We start from the raw sequence: 21,046 nt of genomic DNA, 5'->3' as shown, positions 1-21,046 counted from the left end.
CAGGAAGGGCTAACGCCTTCTAGATGAAGCTGGGAGCTCGGGGGTGGTGTTAGGTGTAGTGTTGTCAAAAGTACCGACTTCGGTACCAAGTCAGTACTGAAATTTAAAAAATGTGATGATACCAGCATTTCCCTCTAGCATTTTGAGCGCTGTTCAACGTTTCAAAAACATGTTGTCTTCACCGAGCGCTTACTAGAGTACGGATCGGGCCGAATTTTTCTCCGTCCGACAGAGCAGTAACCGAACCCGACCCGAGCCCGACAGGCATAAAGATATTTATGTCCGAGCCCGACCCGAGACCGACAGTTAAAATCACTTTTTTTTCTCATACTAATGACACATGTACGTTTGTGTGGAAAGCCCGCTTTTATTAAGCAACTGTAGGAAGGCATTCGGAAATGTCAACAGGATGAGTGCATCAGCGCGCACGGAGAAACAAGCGCACTTAACATAGGCGTGCATGCACGTGTTTGGTTGTCACGGCTACATAAACAAATTTGAAATTTGCGCACACAGGAAGACAGATGTTATGGTAAAATTTTACATGCATTTTAATCACAAAAACGAACGTTTGCATCAAATGAAAGCATCAGGCACATTGGCTACCTAGCCTACATAATAAGCTGTTTTAAATGTAAAATGTTCAATGCCTTATCGCGCTGATGTGACCGAACCCGACCCGAACCCGAACATAATTTCTAAATATCTGTCCGAACCCGGCCCGGCCCGTCGGGCCCGTCCCGTCGGGCTCGGGTCGGGTATCCATCCTCCATCCTCTAGCGCTTACACAGATACACATGGGAGCGTTTGAAAGCAGGCGTCTATCAGCGGATCCGTCTACCATGGGACATATTAGGGATCCACTGATAGACGCCTACTTTCAAACACTCCCATGTGTATCTGTGTAAGCGCTCGGTGAAGACAACATGTTTGTGAAGCATTGATCATTGTAGCCAGTCACAGACATATACTCTATGTTGAGCGCGTGAACACAATAGCCAATCAGAGGTGTTTAAGAATTCGTTCAATAGCGCTCAACATGCTAGAGGGAAATGCTGGTATCGTCACATATTTTTTAATTTTCAATACCGACTTGGTACGGAAGTCTGTAATTTTGTTAACACTAGTTAGGTGTAGGAGAGTAGCTCCTTAGGCTGGTGGATTGTGGTATCTATTCCCCATGGAGGAAAGATTCTTCACCGGACGGGAGGAGCTTGAATTCGGACATGTTGGGCACTTAGGGTGGGGCCAAATGCTGGAAAATTGTGAGGTAAGTCGGTTCTATACATACAAGCCTCCTCTCGTGTCGATTGGAAAGTAGTCCTCCAGAACTTCAATAAAACATAATTTATTTCATAATGCATCTTTGGATGATTTATTATCAAATTTCTGTATTTGATTAAATTTGCATTCATATTGTGGTGTTTCAGTTGTATGTATTTTATTCAGAATGATATTGGCCGATACTGATAGTTAGATTTTTCTTAAGGAAATAGAATCTGCAATGCTGCAAACTATACAAGGAACCCTCTCATTTTGGAACACTATAATATTAGAGGTTAAAATTAACAACAGAGCTATTATATTCAACTGCTATTTATCTCCAGATATAATATTTACACTGAATTGAATTAAACTGAATTGTTTGTATACAACTCATTTACACAAAAGGTAGTTTTCATAAACACTTCATGGCAAATATATTCAAACATACATATATAATTAACAGTAAATAAGCTCTTCTCTAGTGTTTTTATAGCTAACAAACTAACTAACTGTGAACACTGGATGACTTTCCTGAGGTAAATGCAACATTAAGTGATATTGTTCTCAAGCTGTTTTATTGACGTCTTTCCACGATTGAAATGCAGATTAAGTGATTACGAGTCATGATAGGGATTTCGGTAAGTTGTACTGTATCTTTCAACATACCTTCTGATATTCATGCATGTTTTTCGAGATATAATTTGTATTAAAGTGGAAGAAAAGACTTGAACTAAGGCGCTACGGTGATCTGCCACATCACATTTAAGAGCGTCAAAACGCCATTTATTGTCTGAATTTCGTGATAAAATATACAGATTTTAAAAGCTGAGACTTTGTTTCTTTTTAGAAGTAACCGAGCACAAATCTCATTGCGATTATTGGACAGGAGGAGAGGCGCTACAAAAAATGTTTGATGTAGGAAAAAAAACGCAGATCTGGCAACCCTGGCTTGAACCTACGGGTGATTCATAGGGTCAAATAAAGCCTGCATTAATATTGCTATTTTTTACCTGTTAAAGCCTTATTGTTGCGTTAGCTTGCTCTAAATTTAGAGATAGTGCCAATATCAAAAATAATAGCTTTAATGCCGATGCCGATTGTTGGCGATACATCGGTGCATCTCTAGTTCCAGCTTTTATTTAATTTTGTTAATGAGTTTTTAATTACTTTTAAAATGGTTTAAAAAGTATAACTTTTTTTGAATTCATTCATTTTATGCTATTAATTAGCTGTTTATATTCAATAATTATGCCTAAATTAGAGCACACCGCTTTCCAAACAATGCACTCTTTCATTTACATCCCAGCACTGTACAGTAGATGAGCTTCCGTATGGCAATCATTTCTATAGTTAAAGAGAGAAAATGTTTTCTAGGACACTGATACAGACTGATCCATTACAGTTTGATTATGATGTTTCCTGGAACACAGTGAGCCCAACACAAATCTGAGAGAAAACTTTCTTGTCAAATTTGAAGACATTCCCTTTGAAAAGTTCATATTTGTGAGGCACGAAGATTTTGCTCAAACTAAACTTTCAAACTAGATTGTCTCAAGTTTGTTGCATTACTATAAGTACAGTAAATGGTGTAATGGACACAACAGTATCCGGCATGAAGTGGGCTACTATCAAGTTAGGTTGATTGTCTTGTTCATATTGTGAATCATTTGCCTGTCATTCTTACACATTCTGACAGCTGTTTCTCTGCCAACCCACTTCTACCATCTCCTGCATGATTAACGCCGCCTCTCACCACTGAGTCACAGAAATCCTTCTAACCATTCTGAGAAAGTATCTTAAATACCAGCAGTATCTTAAATACACACGCTACCATTATGAACATCTTAAATATAAACTCCGCCTGGCATAATACATGAGAAATTAAAACCGTAAAATCACTAGATTGTGAAATGAATGTCACAGTCTACCCACGCCACACAAAGAGTTCAGGTTCTCATCATCGTCTGTGACATTCAGAGACGCAGTTCAAGGGGAATATGTTACACACATGTGGCATCGGCAGCACTCGCATTTGCATAATAATGAAGATGTTCACCAACCTTGACAGGAGCCATTAACTTCCTCATGGCCCGCCTGGCACATGCACCTCCCAATGGGCACCAGCCACTCCCCCTCCGCACTGCAATGCATTCTGGGAAGTTCATCAGCCACCGAGTTGTTGACGCAGGTCCCTGACACCTCCAAAAGCTGTGAGGAATCTGCCCCGGTTATAGTATCCGGGAAGAGGGCCAAATTCCTGACAACCAAAGGACACTTTTTGTAGAAGACCCGGACGGAAACGAGCGCGATACACGCACCCAGGTCTTGGAAAGCCAGGTAGAAGCCTTTCTTGGTCAACGGACCCACATCCCTAACTTCCGTGTTCAGTTTCATGACCCTGTCTCCGAGGTCAAGCTCTGTGAAGCTCTCGTCGGCCGCGATGGTGTCGATCTTCGAGTATTGGCTTTCCCGAATATTCCTTCTCTCATCGTCGTTGGCTTCGTAATAGTAGACATTGAACGTCTCCTTGCACGTGCCCAGACCTCCGGGAAGACTGTTGCAGTCGCGTAGAGTGAACTTGAGCTCCACGAACACTCGCTGGGCGCCTTGGGTTATAATCCAGTTGGTCTGCAACCAGTTGTTCTGGTTGTGCTCCATGACCTTACACACCTGGTACGTGTGGATGGGTGCATAGTTCTCGTCCACCTCTCCGATTTCTTCCCACTATAACACAAGGAGAGAAAAAGCAGATTAACCTGTTAACTGTCACCCCGCTTTTTGAGCATAGATGTAGAAATGCACTATTCAAACTTGAATGGTTGTACATAATGAATGCTTTGGAATACAGATGTAAGGTTGTTCACTTTAGCACTTAAAAAATTAGTTATATAAGTTTAAGTTTATTCTACTAAACATTTTTTATGTTATACAAAATTTCGCATCACATTATTTTAGTGTCCTTGTTACATATTACATGTACTTACTGTAGTAATAACATTCAATTATGCATCATTTTATGCAAATAACCCAAATCCTAACCCTAACTCTATAGTACTCTATAGTAAGTGCATGTTGCTAATTAATATTACTCATGTTGTGTTCGGGTAATTTTGACCTGGAGAGAAATAGTTTTTTTATTTTTTATTATTATTATTACTTCCCAAAATGTTGGAATAATTTTTGTACTTTTGTGGGATTTTACCCCCAAACCTTGTTACACTTGTGATGTTCCCGGTCAAAAATGGCCAGCCTACAAAAAAAAAAAAAAATTGTGCTATATTATCACCAAATATTGGATTCAATCTTTTTGTCAACTTGTTTTCTTTCAATTAAGTCAGGTTTTGTATTTCTTTTTGAACTGACTAATCGTAGGCCTCACTGATCTGAGCTTATGCACCTCAGTATTTGAGTGAAAAGCATTATTTGTGGATACATTTGTCAATATTCAATAGATATAGTAACAAAATGCCACAAAGTCACACTTGTGAACACTGTCAGACATCTAAAATGTATAACCCAAAATGCATATTTTACAAAATAATTGGGGCTCTAAAATTTTAATACAATCAAAGTCACACGTCTAACCAGGTTGTGTTCCAAATTTGAAGCTGATATCACAAAAATGTAGTTTCCTATGAGGTTTTGTTTAGGTGCTATACCAAAAATAGTCAATAGGTGAAATCCACATTCAAAAGGATTTTTTGATGCATTCTCCTGTCACAAATTAATACATTTCTGTAGCAATATCACGTTTATCCCAAAAAAGATTGAACAATTGATGGAAATTATGGCCAAACTGAACCTTTAGTCTCAGACCTTTCCAACGATATGTTTTGTTAAGATAAAAAAAAAAAAAGAGAGTTGGTTCATATAGTCTGTGAGGGGCTGCCGCTTTACTTATTTTATTATTACATTTATATTTAGCATACACCAGTTCCCACCTCCTCCCTTCCTGAGCCTTTAACATTCATGTGAAAATAAAAAGAAAATTGAGAGATAAAAAAGCATTTCCAGTGTCCTGCTACCGGGACGCTAGCAGCAGAGTGGCCTCGTCCCAAATGTAGGTCTACATTTGGGTGACATAATGTTCGTGCTCAGCAAAAGGGTGCATTGAGGGCACATTATGCCCGGAAAGGGTGCGCTCGCCCCTCTGAATCATGAAATGACAAATGGTACACCCTGTGCTCTAGTAGACTTCATGGACATGTCATTTGGGTCAAGTGCAATCTGGGAATTATATATTAAAAGATATACAGTGGCTGATGCAATAAAAGTGGAACTGGATTTCTTCAAGTGTGGGAACTTTCAGCGCTGTGGACTAATCCTTAAAACTCACTTTCTTTTCTTTCACGAACTGCCATGAACAATTATCTTTACCATCGCATTTCAAATTGTGTACTTTGTGTTCTGTGATTCTGTGATGGGATAAATTTGAGGAATAAAATGGCTGATGCCGTAGTTATGTTTATGCATCCTAAATACACAAAATGAAATACATTTTCACACATTCCGCATAATTTGACAAAATCTTGCTGTGAAAATAAAATATTCTGTTTACAAGTTGATTGTTTACTTCACACATCACATGTTTTTTATATGTTCTTCACACACATTATCACACACGTCTAATACTTCTGTCCTTGTCCTAAAAACATAACAATTTACATTCTGCCAGTAAAGTCAGTCAATTTCATTAAACACTGTTCTGAGGACTTATAATTAAGAGTATGTTAGGGAAAATAATTGTATTGTAACACTACTGTACGAGAACATTGTGGCATCCATTCACACACCACAAGCGCCACATCTAACAAAATACGGCTGTATGTTTTGCTGTCCGTAGAGATGCTCAATAACAATACATCAGGTGGCAGAGAGATTGGAAAAACAATCTGCCAGCTATAATCTACACAGTCAGGAGGCTTGTAACATGGCAGTTAACAAAGCAAGACCACGGAATGCACCCTGAGGGCCCGAGCGGCCCTTCAGCGCTCTTCAAAAGCGCAGTCAATGACCAAAGAGACCCTCCCGAGGCCTCGTATTACCTCTGCCTGACACTCTCTGAATGTGAGCGATTGTGAGACTGTGTGGACAGTAGAAGAACTGAAGTCTGGACCACTGGGAGCCATACAGCGAGTGCTAATCGTAGAGTCTCGCAGTTCACACTCTGAAAACTCACAGGCTCTTTTAGTACGACTGGAGCACAAACAAGTTCTGTGTTGGCAGTCATTTGTTTCTAATTTATTCAATTCAAAGTCATTACTGCTTCAAAATGTATTAAATACATCAAGCACAGGGCCTTTATCTCAATCTAGATATAAACTAGTAAACTATACACAATCTATTTTTGCAGTATGTCCTTGTGAAAAAGAAGTAAATATCAGCATACGTTTAATATATATATATATATATATATATATATATATATATATATATATATATATATATATATATATATATATATATATATATATATATATATATATATATATATATATATATTATTACAAAGTGCACTTTTCAAAAGTATATTTAAGTGTGTTAAGAAACAGGGTATTGCCATATTAGTGTCATTGTTACATATGTTACAAGTCGCGTTAAACCAAATCCTAACCCTATAGTAAGTACATGTTGTTAATTAATATTACTCAGTATGTATTGTATCATCACAGAGTTTGTCAAAATAAGCAGTATAAAAGAGAATGCTGCACTGAATATTCTTCAGTTATAGGTAAATGTTAACAAGGTTTTAGAAAGGAAATCAGTATTACTATGGCAAAGCACATTCAATAATTCATTGGAATTATGAACCATTCAATGAATAATCATTCAAAGCACGTAGTCTCCCATTCTGCAGCTAATATATGCATCGGTTCTTTCACTCAATGTGTCCACTAACGAAATATTGTCATGAAATCATTGATTTACACTGTTTTGTATCTTACATAAAATTCTGACATGAGCTGTATCCAATTTCAAAGTCTCAGCTGGAAAATAAATCCATTTCACAGTGCCATTACTACTCTTCCTTTTGCTCTCTCTTGCTTTTGATAATCTGCCTTTTACGACAACATCCTAACCTAAACAAATCCTCTTAAGTGACTGATTTGGAATATGCAAATAGTGTGAAGACTCAGCTCATTAATTCCAACATAGTTTGTGTTAGCATGTTGCTAAGCTAACACTGTAATACTCCAATGGAACATTTTAATTACATTCCAGTCAGCTAAACACCCACATTACCATCTGAATTTTACTCGATCATATTCAAGGGCTATAGAGCCGTTTGGTGATGCATCAGTACCACAATGATACAAAAAAATGTGTGTGTCACAGAATTCTCCAATATGAGTCACTGTGGCCATGATCTGGTAAATTACATTGGCAAAGCTGCAATTTAGAGAAAGTCGCCATTTGAAATGAAAATGGGCCTGTGTGAATGTGGATAATGCAGATAACCAAGGGCGTTTGGATATTCGTTTCAAGCTCTCATGTGAAAATGCATTACTAATAGCTAACAGGCACCCCAGGACGACAACATTTCTGACACATGGATGAAGATGAATAGATCATTCTAAAAGGCCTTCATTACAAAAATACATCGAAAAAGGAGATTGCACGAGGATGCGTGTCACAGCTGTGTAGTGATAACATGAATCATATCAAGCCAAAGATTGAAATGGCACACCTGGACATCAGCCTGTCATATTTGGTTGCCCTAGTAGTGCACGTTAATGCAAGCCTTTAAGAAAAAAATCGGACAATCCTTAAACCCTTCATTTGTTATATACAGTATATATCTGAAAATGAATTCCTCAATGTATGTAGTTTTAATAAAAAAAAATTCCTTAGTCTTCGTACTTTCTCTTAGAGTAGATTTAACAAAATGTTGCCAAATCCTAGAGAGCTGCCCTGCTGCCTATTCCTTGCATGCATATTAAAGGGTTAGTTCACCCCCCCCCCCCCCCAAAAAAAAAAAAACATATCCCATAATTTATTCACCCTCAACCTTCTTTCAGCCAAACACAATCTGAGTTATATATATAAAAAAAGGGTACCATGGCTCTTCCAAGCTTTATAATGGAAGTGAATAGTAACTGATATTTTGAAGCCCAAAAAAGCACATCCATCCATCATAAAATGATGAAAGAAAAATATTCAGATTTGTTATTTCATAAACTACAATCACTTGCTTCTGGTAACATGAAAACTGTGGCTCTGTAGTGCTATCAAAGCATTGATCTGTTCATTTGAACATTCCTAGAGCAACATTGGCTCAGCCAATAGGGTGAGTTTAGGGCAAGTTCTTGTCTGACCAGTTACAGACGGGGAAGTTTATTATTTTTGCCATTCGGTTTGGTGAATGCTACAAATGTTACATCCTTCACCTGTCCACCTTATTTTTCAATGTGGAAGTAAGCTATTTTCTGTGTATGAGTGAGACAAAATGAAATAGGAAAGTGAACTTCTGTTTGTTGAGTACTGTAACTGTATTAGAAGTTTAGTCTTGGGTCTGACATTGGCCCAGTTCTGGGGTGAGGGAATAAATCCAATTAGTGCCGATGAATCAAGAGGAGGTTAACAGAATGGGTTTGACTTTAAGATAGCTTAAAACCAGATGGTGCATTTAGTGCAAAAAAAACAAATGAAACTACTTGAATTTATCCTGAATATTCTCTGGTTTGCTTTCATTGAATGGGAAAGAGTAGCATTAACAGTCTACAAAACAACCCTTGTGTTTCATGGAAGAAAGTATGGAACGACACCAGAGCGACACACAGACTATTCAACTTTAAAGGGATAGTTCATCCAAAAATGAATGTTTGTAGTCATTATGTGTAATAAACCCTCATGTCGCTCCATCAGAGCAGAGTAGACCAATCACAACAGACTGGGCCATCTGACCAATCAGAGCAGAGTAGACCAATCACAACAGACTGGGCCATCTGACCAATCAGAGCAGAGGAGGGTTTAAGAGAGACTGAATAATTTAATTTATCGAACCGTTTCAGACACTGTGAGAAAAGAGCTGATGCTGTAGTGTACATTATGATAAAATGTTTAGACTTTGGATGCATGTAAACGTATTGTAGAAGACCTCCAAAATAATATTAGGAACCTTTAAAATAGCATAACAGGGTCACTTTAATTCAGGCTTTTATTCTCATATAAACAATGATCAACGCAATTACATAGAGCAGCACATCAAGTATGGTAAAACAGAAGAACTTAGGAATATATTTTTATAAATATAATCATATACACTGAATATTTTGTTTTTATTGCATAGTTATATTTTAAAAAACAATACACTGAGGAGCAAATAGTATCTGCCACTACTTGCACTAAGTATAAACAGCATCTAAATAAATCATGCTATTTTAACTTAGTGTTAATAGCATCTATCACTTGTATTTCAAAGATGAACGAAAGTCCAATGGGTTTTCAACAGCATGAGGGCGAGTAATTCATATTTTTGGGTGAACTAACCCTTTAACAACAATAGTCAGTGCAACCTGTACATCTATGATATTATGTGTCATAAAAAAATAAAAAAATAAAAAAACATTTCATTTATTTTTTGTTGCAGTACCTCTGTGGCCATTTCACTTGTCAGGCCTTTCAGGATATACAGTACATTTCTGTGAACTATCATCACTCAAACTCTCATCCCCTACTGAGACCCTCTCCATTTTCTCTTTCTCTCCATTTAAATCATTCCCTCCGCTATCACAGCACACTTATTTACCAATGTTGTCTGCACCTAAAACCTTCAATTCTCCCAGTGTGAGTTAGCATGTGCTATAAGCTTGCATTTACCCATAAACCCCAACTCCCAGATCACGTCCTTCTCGGCTGTTTACTGACGCTTCACCACTGACTTTCAAACAATAACCCTTCATTACCCACCAATCACCATCGCCCAGCCATCCCTGTCATTGCCGCCCAGGGTCCACAGGGGGTGGGGGGGGAGGTGTGGGGGCGGAGCTGAACATGACAGACAAGCATGGTTGAAAACAACTCCCTGCAATGATTTTGGCTCTTTGCGTGAGAGTGTGGTGGGACATGTGAATGTGACTTTTCAGGGTGGGTGAAGCGATTCCTCTGTTGAGCATCACGTCAATGCATTTTCCCCTTCGGTAAAAGACAGGGAAAAAGGGACAGCGGTGTGAGCCAGAGGTGCCCTAGGCCTGCACAAAGCCCGGATTTAGCTGAGCTCCTGTAAACCGCTTCGTTGACTTGGCAAATCTGGCCTGTTCTGACAGCGGTGAAAGCAGCATGAAGCCAGGGTTGAAAACAAACAAACCGGGGAGAAAAGATAATCGCTGGTATTTTGTGATGTACCTGCCAGTACAGATTGGTGATTGTAGATCCAAAAGCCCCAAAAGCCTCTGCGTCTTCAAAAACAAGCATCTAACCCAAATGCGTTACCTACGTGAACCATGTAAACAAGACTTTAAACAGTTATTATATAAAAGTTCTGTTCCGAAATCTAGTGAGCTGCCTACCTAGACAGCATTTTAGGCAGAAACATTGTGCTATCTCAAACCCCGCTTCCGGAGTCCCAGAATGCACTCCACAAACTTAAAGGGTTAGTTCACCCAAAAAATATAATTATGTCATCATTTACTCACCCTCAAGTTGTTTCAAACCTATATGGGTTTATTTCTTCTGTTGAACAAAAAAGAAGATATTTTGAAGAATGTGGGTAACCAACAGCTGATGTACCCCACTGACTTCCACAGTATGGAAAAATAAATAAAACAATACTATGGAAGTCAATGGATCAATGGAGTCAATCAACCGTTTGGCTACCCACATTCTTCATTACTTCATTATATATATATATATATATATATATATATATATATATATATATATATATATATATATATATATATATATAATTAAGAATGTGGTAGCCAAACGGTTACAAATCTTTTTGTGATGTTTCCATGATGCTTCAAAAGATAGTATGATTTGCATACTTTTCCTTGTGGAATTGAAAGGATTTGTCATATAATATCTGATTCTTATCTTCAAAAGTCTCTCCTCATCTATAATTAAATCACGTTATCATGTTTAATATAGGTAACGAGCACTACTTTGGTTCAATAAGATTTCAGTGTGTTTAGGGCTACCTGGAGCAACATTACATAAACAGAAACCAAACAGCTGACGGAACGGTTTGTTGCTCTCGGTTTGTTGCTCTCTGTGGTCACAGCTGGTTAGAACAAAAACGAGGCTTAACATGGAAGAGATAACATTGATTACTCGCGTTATCGTCCAGGTCTTGTTAGGACACAATATCAGAGTGTTGCCGTTAGCTTAACAACAACTGTGAGACTCATGTGCTCTTCATATAAGGAGTGTGCTATTCTACCAATGAAGAGCATTCAAAATAAGCCACTTTTATTCAGTTTCTAATAGGATGCTGCCTTAGACTATACGGAGACTCTAGGTTAGATAGCAAAGATGGAGATAGCAAATGTCTGACCAGTTTTATGTAAAAATATGCTAATCCTTGGGTGGTTTAGGTTTCTCTTAAAGGGATATTTCACCCAAAAATGAAAATTAGCCCATGATTTACTCACCCTGAAGTCATCCTAGGTGTATTTTACTTTTTATTAAAAGTTATATTAAAAAATGTCCTGGCTCTTCCAAGCTTTATAAATGGAGTGAATGGGTGTCTGTCTTTGGAAGTCCATCAAAGCGCATCCATTCATGATTAAAGTGCTCCACACAGCTCTGGGGGTTAACAAAGGCCTTCTGAAGTGAAGCGATGCGTTCGTGTAAGAAAAACATCCATATTTAAAACTTTAAATTACTAAAATAACTAGCTTTTGGCAGACGGCCATATGCATCGATTTACGGGCGAAAGACTAACCCTTGAACTTGACGTACAACATAATGATGAACGCGGTTGCCCAGCCCTGTTTGTTTGAACCGCGAGAGGCGTCAATTGCCGTCATTACATTGTGCGTCAAGTTCAAGGGTTAGTCGTTCGCCGTAAATCGATGCGTACAGCCGTCTGCCGGAAGCTAGTTATTTTAGTCGATAAAGTTTCAAATATGGATATTTTTTTCCTCACACGAACACATTGCTTCTCTTAAGAAGGCCTTTATTAACTCCCGGAGACACATGGAACAATTTTATTATGGATGGATGGGCTTTGATGGACTTCCAAAGACAGACACCCATTCACTGTCATTATAAAGCTTGGAAGAGCCAGGACATTTTTTTAATATAACTCCGATTGTATTCATCTGAAAGAAGACAGTCACATACACCTAGGATGTCTTCAGGGTGAGTAAATCATGGGCTAATTTTCATTTTTGGGTGAACTATCCCTTTAATATGTTAAAACATCAAATAACTGTTAACCAAAACCTAGATAAATTAAGAGGGTTTATGTGGCATATTTCTCATTAGTGACAGGCTTTACTGAATCTCTTGAAACTGCTGAGCTGTTGCTAAATCCATCTCACACTCCAGATGCTCTGTTGAATTAATATGATTGTGAGTGTAGTCAACTCTAACAGCATAACAAACACCCCAAGCCTTGCAGAAACCAGCATCTCCTCCCTAACTCACATAATCAATCCCAAATCTCACTTTACCACCGACCTCACTACCCTAGGTCCAAAATAAAATAACTATTGGATTATATAACTGTTTTATTTCATGTGAGAACTCTCTCTATAACTGCAATTTGTATCTACACCCCATTTTGTAATGGTGATCTACTCAACATCACTCTCTGTACACTTGCACACGCACCACTTTTCTTTTTGTTTTCTTTTCTTTTTTTCTGCCAAAAAAAATCACCAAAAAATGGCATACCATGTTTTTTGTTTTTGTTCTTTTTTTTATTATTATTATTATTATTATTATTATTATTATTATTATTATTATTTGTACAATGTTAGATGAACATAGCAATATAATGGTGCATATCAACATATTACCATCTGATATTGTCACTGTATTATCGTCCAGCTACAGTATTTATTAATTTTTTGCAAAATAAATTTTGAAAAAACAAAATGGACGTACAAACAGCAGAACAATTTAACATAAACATTATGTAAATATGATTAGGTTTATGGGCATTCGGCCCACATAACACTGTACAACCATTTAATAAATGTTAAATTATAACAAAATTATAATTATAATTTCCATATAATTATAACAAAACATCAGTTCTAAGGATTTCTTCTGGAAAATCTATTATTTCAATGAGACTTTTTCCTTCACTATGATTTCAAGACAAGACATTATGTATCATCATCATCATAGATTATTTTTTTATTTTACTTTAAGCCCTCCAAAAAAAAAAAAAAAAAAAAAAATATTTTGATGGTCCATTTTAGACGTAGTTGCAAAGTTACTTATGGTTAGTAGAACATATCTAACTAACTCTCATTAGAATATTAGTAGACTGTTAGGTTCGGGTGAGTAGAATAAGTCGACCTGTACATGCAAAGTTACTGTATGTCTAAAGTGGACCATCGCATTAAATTATTACCGAAATAACAAATTAATTTTAATTCAGAAACACATGCTCATCATAGAAAAGGTGCATTTCATTTATTGAAAATACAAACTACATTTTAATGTGTTTTGAATAAATTAATAGATTTAAAAATTAGTATCATATTAAAGTCGTTACCTGGTAATCAAATCCGAGATTGTGAGGCTAAACAATTTCCTACTTCACTGATGGCCTTTTATACCTTCATTTCCATTGAAATTGTATTGAAAAAAGATTCACTCAATGGAATAGTAAAATAATAGATTATCTTTATGAATAGTGTCACAAAACAAATCTGACTTAAGAAAGAAAATAACAGCTACATCAATTCAGTCAGCCTTTTAAATCAACTGTTCGATCAAACTCAATGTGTCTTGTATAACAGCAAGACTAGTTAGCATCCCGGCCTTGTTGACAATCTTCATAAACTGCAAGTGTCACCCTTGAGTAATGTGAACATCTAATAATAGAGCAAAAATCATTTTATCTCAGTAGCCATTGAGAAGGATCTGAATAGCCCTCTGATGAATCTGACACTGATTTATCGCCCCCTAGATTTCACGTCAATTTCAGGATATCATGCATGGACGTTTGCATTTCCATCTCAAAGGAGGAATAATCGTCTCTCATAACAGGTGTTATGCAGTGTGCCTGGAGACTTAAGGATCTATTGTTGGCCTGTATTGTTGCATTGGAGGGCAGGTGCAGGTAAGCACAATGCAAGCGCTCTTTTTTACCATCACAACAGGAAACTGAATTAAGCTATAACAGCACACTGTAAACACTGGATGCAGGCCGTGCTAGATAACAATAAAGGCCTCTAAACAGCAGCTGGGACGAGCAAGCTGATATTATCGAGAATGGAGAAATCATGGTGTTTGCACAGTCGTAAAGCAAATACACTTTTCTAATCAAAATCTTGAGAATCAAGCGATAGCTTAGCAGGGGCCTGAAACTTAAATCAAGCACTGGATCGCTGAACTATTCTTGTATTAGCAAACTAGAACCAGGTGATGTCATGATAAGATGTTAAAGGGATAGTTCACCCAAAAATGAAAATTAGCCCATGATTTACTCAACCTGAAGCCATCCTACCTGTAGGTGAATATGACGTTCTTCTTTCAGATGAATACAATCAGAGTTATATAAAAAAATGTCCTGGCTCTTCCAAGCTTTATAATGGCAGTGAATGTGTGTTTCTGTTTTGAAGTCCATAAAAGTGCATCTATCCATCATAAAAGTGCATCTATCCATCATAAAAGTGCATCTATCCATCATAAAAGTGCATCTATCCATGATTAAAGTGCTCCACACTGCTCCGGGGGGTTAAAGGAGAACTCCGGTCAATTTTAACATTGAGCTCATTTTTTTGTACATTTGGAGTGCTGTCAATACAGAGAACAACGACAAAAATCGGTGTTGCCTACACCGAGTTATTCTATTTTTAAAATTTGCACCCTGTTGACTTCAATGGGGCAAGTACTAAACCTGCTTTTAGCCTCTTAACATCCTTGATGTGTCATTACAAGTGCACAGCTAATGTGAGTGATTCCTTCAGAGTGATCACGGGTGAATCTGACATTGAAGTCAACAGGGTGCACATTTTAAAAATAGAATAACTCGGTGTAGGCAACACCGATTTTTGTCGTTGTTCCCTGTATTGACAGCACTCCAAATGTACAAAAAAATTAGCTCAATGTTAAAATTGACCGGAGTTCTCCTTTAATAAAGGCCTTCTGAAGCGATGCGTTCGTGTAAGAAACATATTCATATGTAAAACTTTATAAAGTAAAAAACTAGCTTCCAGCCAAACATACATACGGATTCCACTTAAAATTCCGACTTGTAAAGCGCAACATATGCAAGTAATGTGACATACTGCTGATATTTATGCCATGCACTACGCTAATTCCGACCTCACAATTTGCGCTTTAGGTGTAAGTAGACTGCGTATGTTTGTTTGGCCGAAAGATAGAATTTTACTTTGTAACGTGTTAAATTAGATTTTTTTTCTTACACAAACACATCACATCGCTTCAGAAGTCCTTTGTTAACCCCCAGAGCCGTGTGGAGCAATTTTATGATGGATAGATGCACTTTTATGGACTTTCGCTGCCATTATAAAGCTTGGAAGAGCCAGGACATTTTTTTTTTATATAACTCTGATTGTATTCGTCTGAAAGAAGAAAGTCATATACACCTAGGATGACTTCAGGGTGAGTAAATCATGGGCTAATTTTCGTTTTTGGGTGAAATATCCCTTTAAAGGAGAACTCCGGTCAATTTTAACATTGAGCTCATTTTTTTGTAAATTTGGAGTGCTGTCAATACAGAGAACAACGACAAAAATCGGTGTTGCCTACACCGTGTTATCCTCTTTTTAAAATTTGCACCCTGTTGACTTCAATGGGGCAAGTACTAAACCTGCTTTTAGCCTCTTAACATCCTTGATGTGTCATTACAAGTGCACAGAAAATGTGAGTGATTCCTTCAGAGTGAAATCGATTGTCGAGTTCACGCGCGTGATCATAGGTAACTAAACCTATGTGTGTGAACTCGACAATCGATTACTATGGACTTCGACCGAAAACAGGAAGAAAATACAGGTATGTGCGCTGGCTGAAATAACATCATTTTTATTCATATCTTTCACATCTACTGCAGTCAGATTCACCCGTGATCACTCTGAAGGAATCACTCACATTAGCTGTGCACTTGTAATGACACATCAAGGATGTTAAGAGGCAAAAAGTAGGTTTAAAACTTGCCCCATTGAAGTCAACAGGGTGCAAATTTTAAAAAGAGGATAACACGGTGTAGGCAACACCGATTTTTGTCGTTGTTCTCTGTATTGACAGCACTCCAAATGTACAATAAAATGAGCTCAATGTTAAAATTGACCGGAGTTCTCCTTTAAGATGATTTTTGGGGAGGCATAAAAACAGCACAATACTGACAGACCTAAAAGAACACTGGGATATTTATTGTCCCGTTCTGTACAAGTTTGTAACTGCTTATTCATTCGACAGCCTGTCAAAAACAACCTAGATACTCAACACCTATGCTCCTTTTCTGCTGACAAACCATTTCATCTAGCTTCAGCTTTCTTCACTTCGGTATTCTCAATGTATTATGCCAAACAACAGAAGGAAATAGAAAACAAAGATATATATAAAGTTGGCCATTTGACATTAAAATTCAACACATTGTTCGCAGGGTTTCCCAATCGGCTGACTAGACAGAAATAAATTGCAATCTGAGTGTCACAAAGAAATTAGAACAGCAGGTTTAGTGTGTCTTTGTGCCGCTTTTAGAACAAAACGGGCTTCCCTTCTTCTCGGTTTGTCTCTGACCTCTCGTACTACCTCTCTCTCTCTCTCTGTGCTACGCTCGCCACGTTCTATTATTTTTCACTTTGAAACTGTCTTTTCTGCCATCGAGGGAATTGGAGACCTTGAGATGTTCTCCTAAGCCAGCTCTTAACTCAAAGTGCAGAGAGACAGGAAGATGTGTGGAACTCACCCCATTCTTCGGGTAGGCGACCCACCCCAGGTCACCAATTACAGAGCGGGAGTCCAGCAAGTTCACTGCAGGAGAACAAGAAACGGGGACAAGTCAATGATCTGGAGCTGTAAAAGTAGTATAAAAATAACATTTATATGCAGGTTGCTTTACTTCACAGTACGGATGTAAATTTACACAAATTCCTATGATCTACTGTCGTTTAAAGCAACGATCAATTAATTGATTCATCATTAGCCTTAATACTGCAATATGCGTCTGCTGCAGTGGGCTATATAGCCAACAGCATGACAGGGTGTGTAAACACTGCTCAAAACGCCACGTTCCTCACTAAATGAATGAGAAGGGTTTTAGTCTAAAGTAAGATTGTAAAATTAGTTGATGTGATTGATCATTTAATTAAGATAATTATTTAGTAATCAAATATAATGACTAATACAACGTCCAGAGCAAATACGGACTTGCTACTGCCAATACATACAAGACACGCTGCCGTGAGCAAGAAACGCTGCTGCTGTACAATATAGCATACGTGAATTACCCGTAGCAGATCTAGACAGGTGGAGCTGGGGAAGGTGGAGGGTTTCTGAAAGCGCACTGCACTGCTGTAGCAAATGCTGACCAAGTATTTAAAGGTTGAACAGCGAGCTCACTGGCTACTGATACAGCAGGAACCAATCAGTTGCGCCCTATAGGGAATGATGTGATTGTAAGCAGATTGGGTAAAGGACCTGTCAGTCAGCGCCACCTAGAGTTTCATGACAGAACTTGATCTCATTCATTTTTGTACTATAGGTTCTCCAACATTTTTTTTTTTTTAAATAAATAAATGTTTTTTAATTATAATTATTATCACATTAATTATACTTCACATTAATTGTGCCACAATATCATCTAGTTCAGGGTGACATTTTATTAGATTTAGATTTCACAGGAGTTCATATATAATATATATATATATTTTTTTAAATAATAATAATAATAATACTTTAAAAAAACACCTATGGTGGTGGTTTGAAATGCGATACCAATCACACTTTTGCATCACTCCTAACACAACCCAACGATAATATCAAAACTAGTGCCAGAAGTATTCAAATTGTGTTCATATGGTATGTCTGAAGATTTCAGTATTGTCCTGTGTGACGGAGGAGTTCTGCACCACAACCTGAAAGTAACTTAATAGGCGAGTGAGATGATGCACCTCCATTTGTCCTGCATCTGTTTTAAAAGCCTCGTCACATACGTGGGTACGACTACGTCTAAGCAACCCATGCAGATTGGTTGGTTATGTCTGGACACACAAATCATATTTAATCACTTGCATTTAATAGTGGGGACAGTCTGAGAAAAGATCTGATTTGCCTGCAGTCTGAGCATAGCCTTTGAGTCAATTTGTTTTATAGGCATTAATAAGTAAAGAAAGAATGCACATGAACATATATATATATATATATATATAAATAGAGTTAACGCGTTATGCCATTAAAAAATGTAATTGATCTCATACAATAAAATCACTGAATTCCATGATTGCAATAATCATATGAACCCTTAAAGGAAAGCTGCACACATGTAAAAGTGTTTTAGATCAGTATGTCATATTGTAATATCATCAAAAAATTTATGAGGATTTGGTCAAAATTGAAACCACAAGTGTCAACAACAAAAAAATGTAAGTGAAATTCTAAATAATATAATATTATATTTCATATTTTAAATATTTAGATGTGAGAGTGTATTGCAATGGATAAACTAAAATGACACAGTGTGTCTCACTGTGGGAGAAACCCGTCATAAAGCTGACAACACACCTGAAAAATCAATCCCAGATGGAAAATATTATCCAGACACTTAGCATCTGAATACCTACTGAATCACATTGGCTTGTTACAATATTGATCAAAATCTGCCTGAACACTGAGACCAATCATTGAAAATATACCCTATAGGAAGTCTAATAGAAAGTGGGAAATAATTTCTTTCCTAATCTTTGCCCTTGGTTAAATTGAGTGCATATTCTATGCGAGCTGTCTATAAAACAATCCTTTCTTTTTTTATATTACTGTGCCAGTATTTGATACGCAGAGTAGGTCACAGGTCCTTTTTTTTATCTGCTGGAACCTTTTACGAATGAGAACCGCAACAGCTAATTAGATGACCTTTACATTCACAGCCCGATATGGGCTGAATTTTAATTTGACCTTGTGTTGATCAAAGGTTGTGTGGCGAGACTATTTAGCATGTGTGAGATGACTCACAATAGCAATATCATTTGTGGCTCCAATACAACAAGCTAATGACTAAGAAAGCAACACAAATGACACAATGGTGCTAAAAAAAACATATCAGAAACATTAGTCAAAGTTGAAAAATATATATATAATTCACTTCACGCCCTATTCAATAAGGCCAACAGTCGGATGGGAGAGAGAGTATTGATTTTACATGTTATGTAACCCAAAATTTGAGACTCATGGGCTGTTTTTATATGACACCGTTTTCAACTAAAAACGTAAAACTTTGCATGCGTTTTGTTGTGTTCATTTACACAACAGTGTTTTGGGTGTTCACGCCCTATTCAATAAGGCCAACAGTCGGATGGGAGAAAGAGTATTGATTTTACATGTTATGTAACCCAAAATTTGAGACTCATGGGCTGTTTACATGACACCGTTTTCAAGTAAAAACGTAAAACTTTGTATGCGCTTTGGCCGTTCATTTACACAACAGTGTTTTGGGTGCCTGAAAACGCAAACTTTTGAAAATGGGTTTCGAAGTGCACATTTTTGAAAACCTTCTCCGTGTAAACAACAAAAATGCAAATCTCTGAAGACGATGACGTCATGCACATGCGCATTACCTGTTCAGTTTATAGTGTTTCATCGCCATCTACTGGCCTGGCAGCAGAATACAGCATTTTTAGTCGTTTTCGTGGATCCGTGTGAACGGGGATCGTTTTGACAATGTACATGGGAAAACTCAAAGGAAAAACTTCTCCGTTTTAAGCGTATCGTTGTCGTGTAAACTAATACATTGCCGTGTAAACCTTACTAATACACATTAGAACAAATCTGCTAAGGGGGAAAAAAATAAACACTGAATTACATTTACATTTAACCTGCTTTTAACATCAAATGAAATAGTCTGTGTGGCGCATTTAAATGTCTCTAAATGAGGTCTAAATGTCTTTTGTTTGAATGACAGACACCGATGTGCATTGTCCTACTTAAACTGAAAGAAAATATCCTGGGGAGAATCCCATAAATCCAATTAGCATGAAGTACAGTTCTGAACTAGATAAAAGAGAGGTTATGTCCATCCTTAGGCTAATACAAGTGTATAAAGAGGTGCGATATATGGAAATCTAACTTTGAGAGGGGAAGAAAACACATTTTAAAGCTGAACAAAGTAAACCATGAAAGAAGGATTCTCAAGAAACACTGCGGGATATTTAAGGCAATTATTCTGATTTGTTGCCTTTCTGCTTTGGAACACTCAAGGTTAAACAGTCTAAATGCAATGGGTATAATGGTTCATGTTCATTTAAAGTGTTTTTAAAGCACTCTGCCGTACAGATCACAGTTCACCGCAGTTCTCAGCTCTCAGAATCGACAGGTTCGTTCCAATTCTGCCATACTTGCAGCTATTGTGATTTTCAAGTGTCCGTTGTCCTAGCGCGTCTGCCAGGCCATTGTGCCAGTCTGTGTAGGCACCCAG

General features: G+C 37.4%; 1 protein-coding gene across 1 annotated transcript in view; it reads right to left on the bottom strand.

The window, feature by feature from the left end:
- Window positions 1-21,046, bottom strand: part of epha5 (EPH receptor A5) — a 99,124-nt gene that overhangs the window by 76,176 nt on the left and 1,902 nt on the right. The window contains exons 2-3 of the mRNA XM_081354817.1: window positions 17,327-17,391; window positions 3,327-3,990 (exon numbers count right to left, since the gene is read on the bottom strand). Coding sequence (XP_081210943.1) covers window positions 3,327-3,990; window positions 17,327-17,391 — 729 coding nt within the window. The remainder of the gene's footprint in view (window positions 1-3,326; window positions 3,991-17,326; window positions 17,392-21,046) is intronic.

Source organism: Scardinius erythrophthalmus, assembly GCF_964197995.2.
Source record: "Scardinius erythrophthalmus genome assembly, chromosome: 23".
Lineage (NCBI taxonomy): Eukaryota > Metazoa > Chordata > Actinopteri > Cypriniformes > Leuciscidae > Scardinius > Scardinius erythrophthalmus.
The sequence above is the reverse complement of the archived record's forward strand: the minus strand, read 5'-3'. Positions and strand labels throughout refer to the sequence as shown.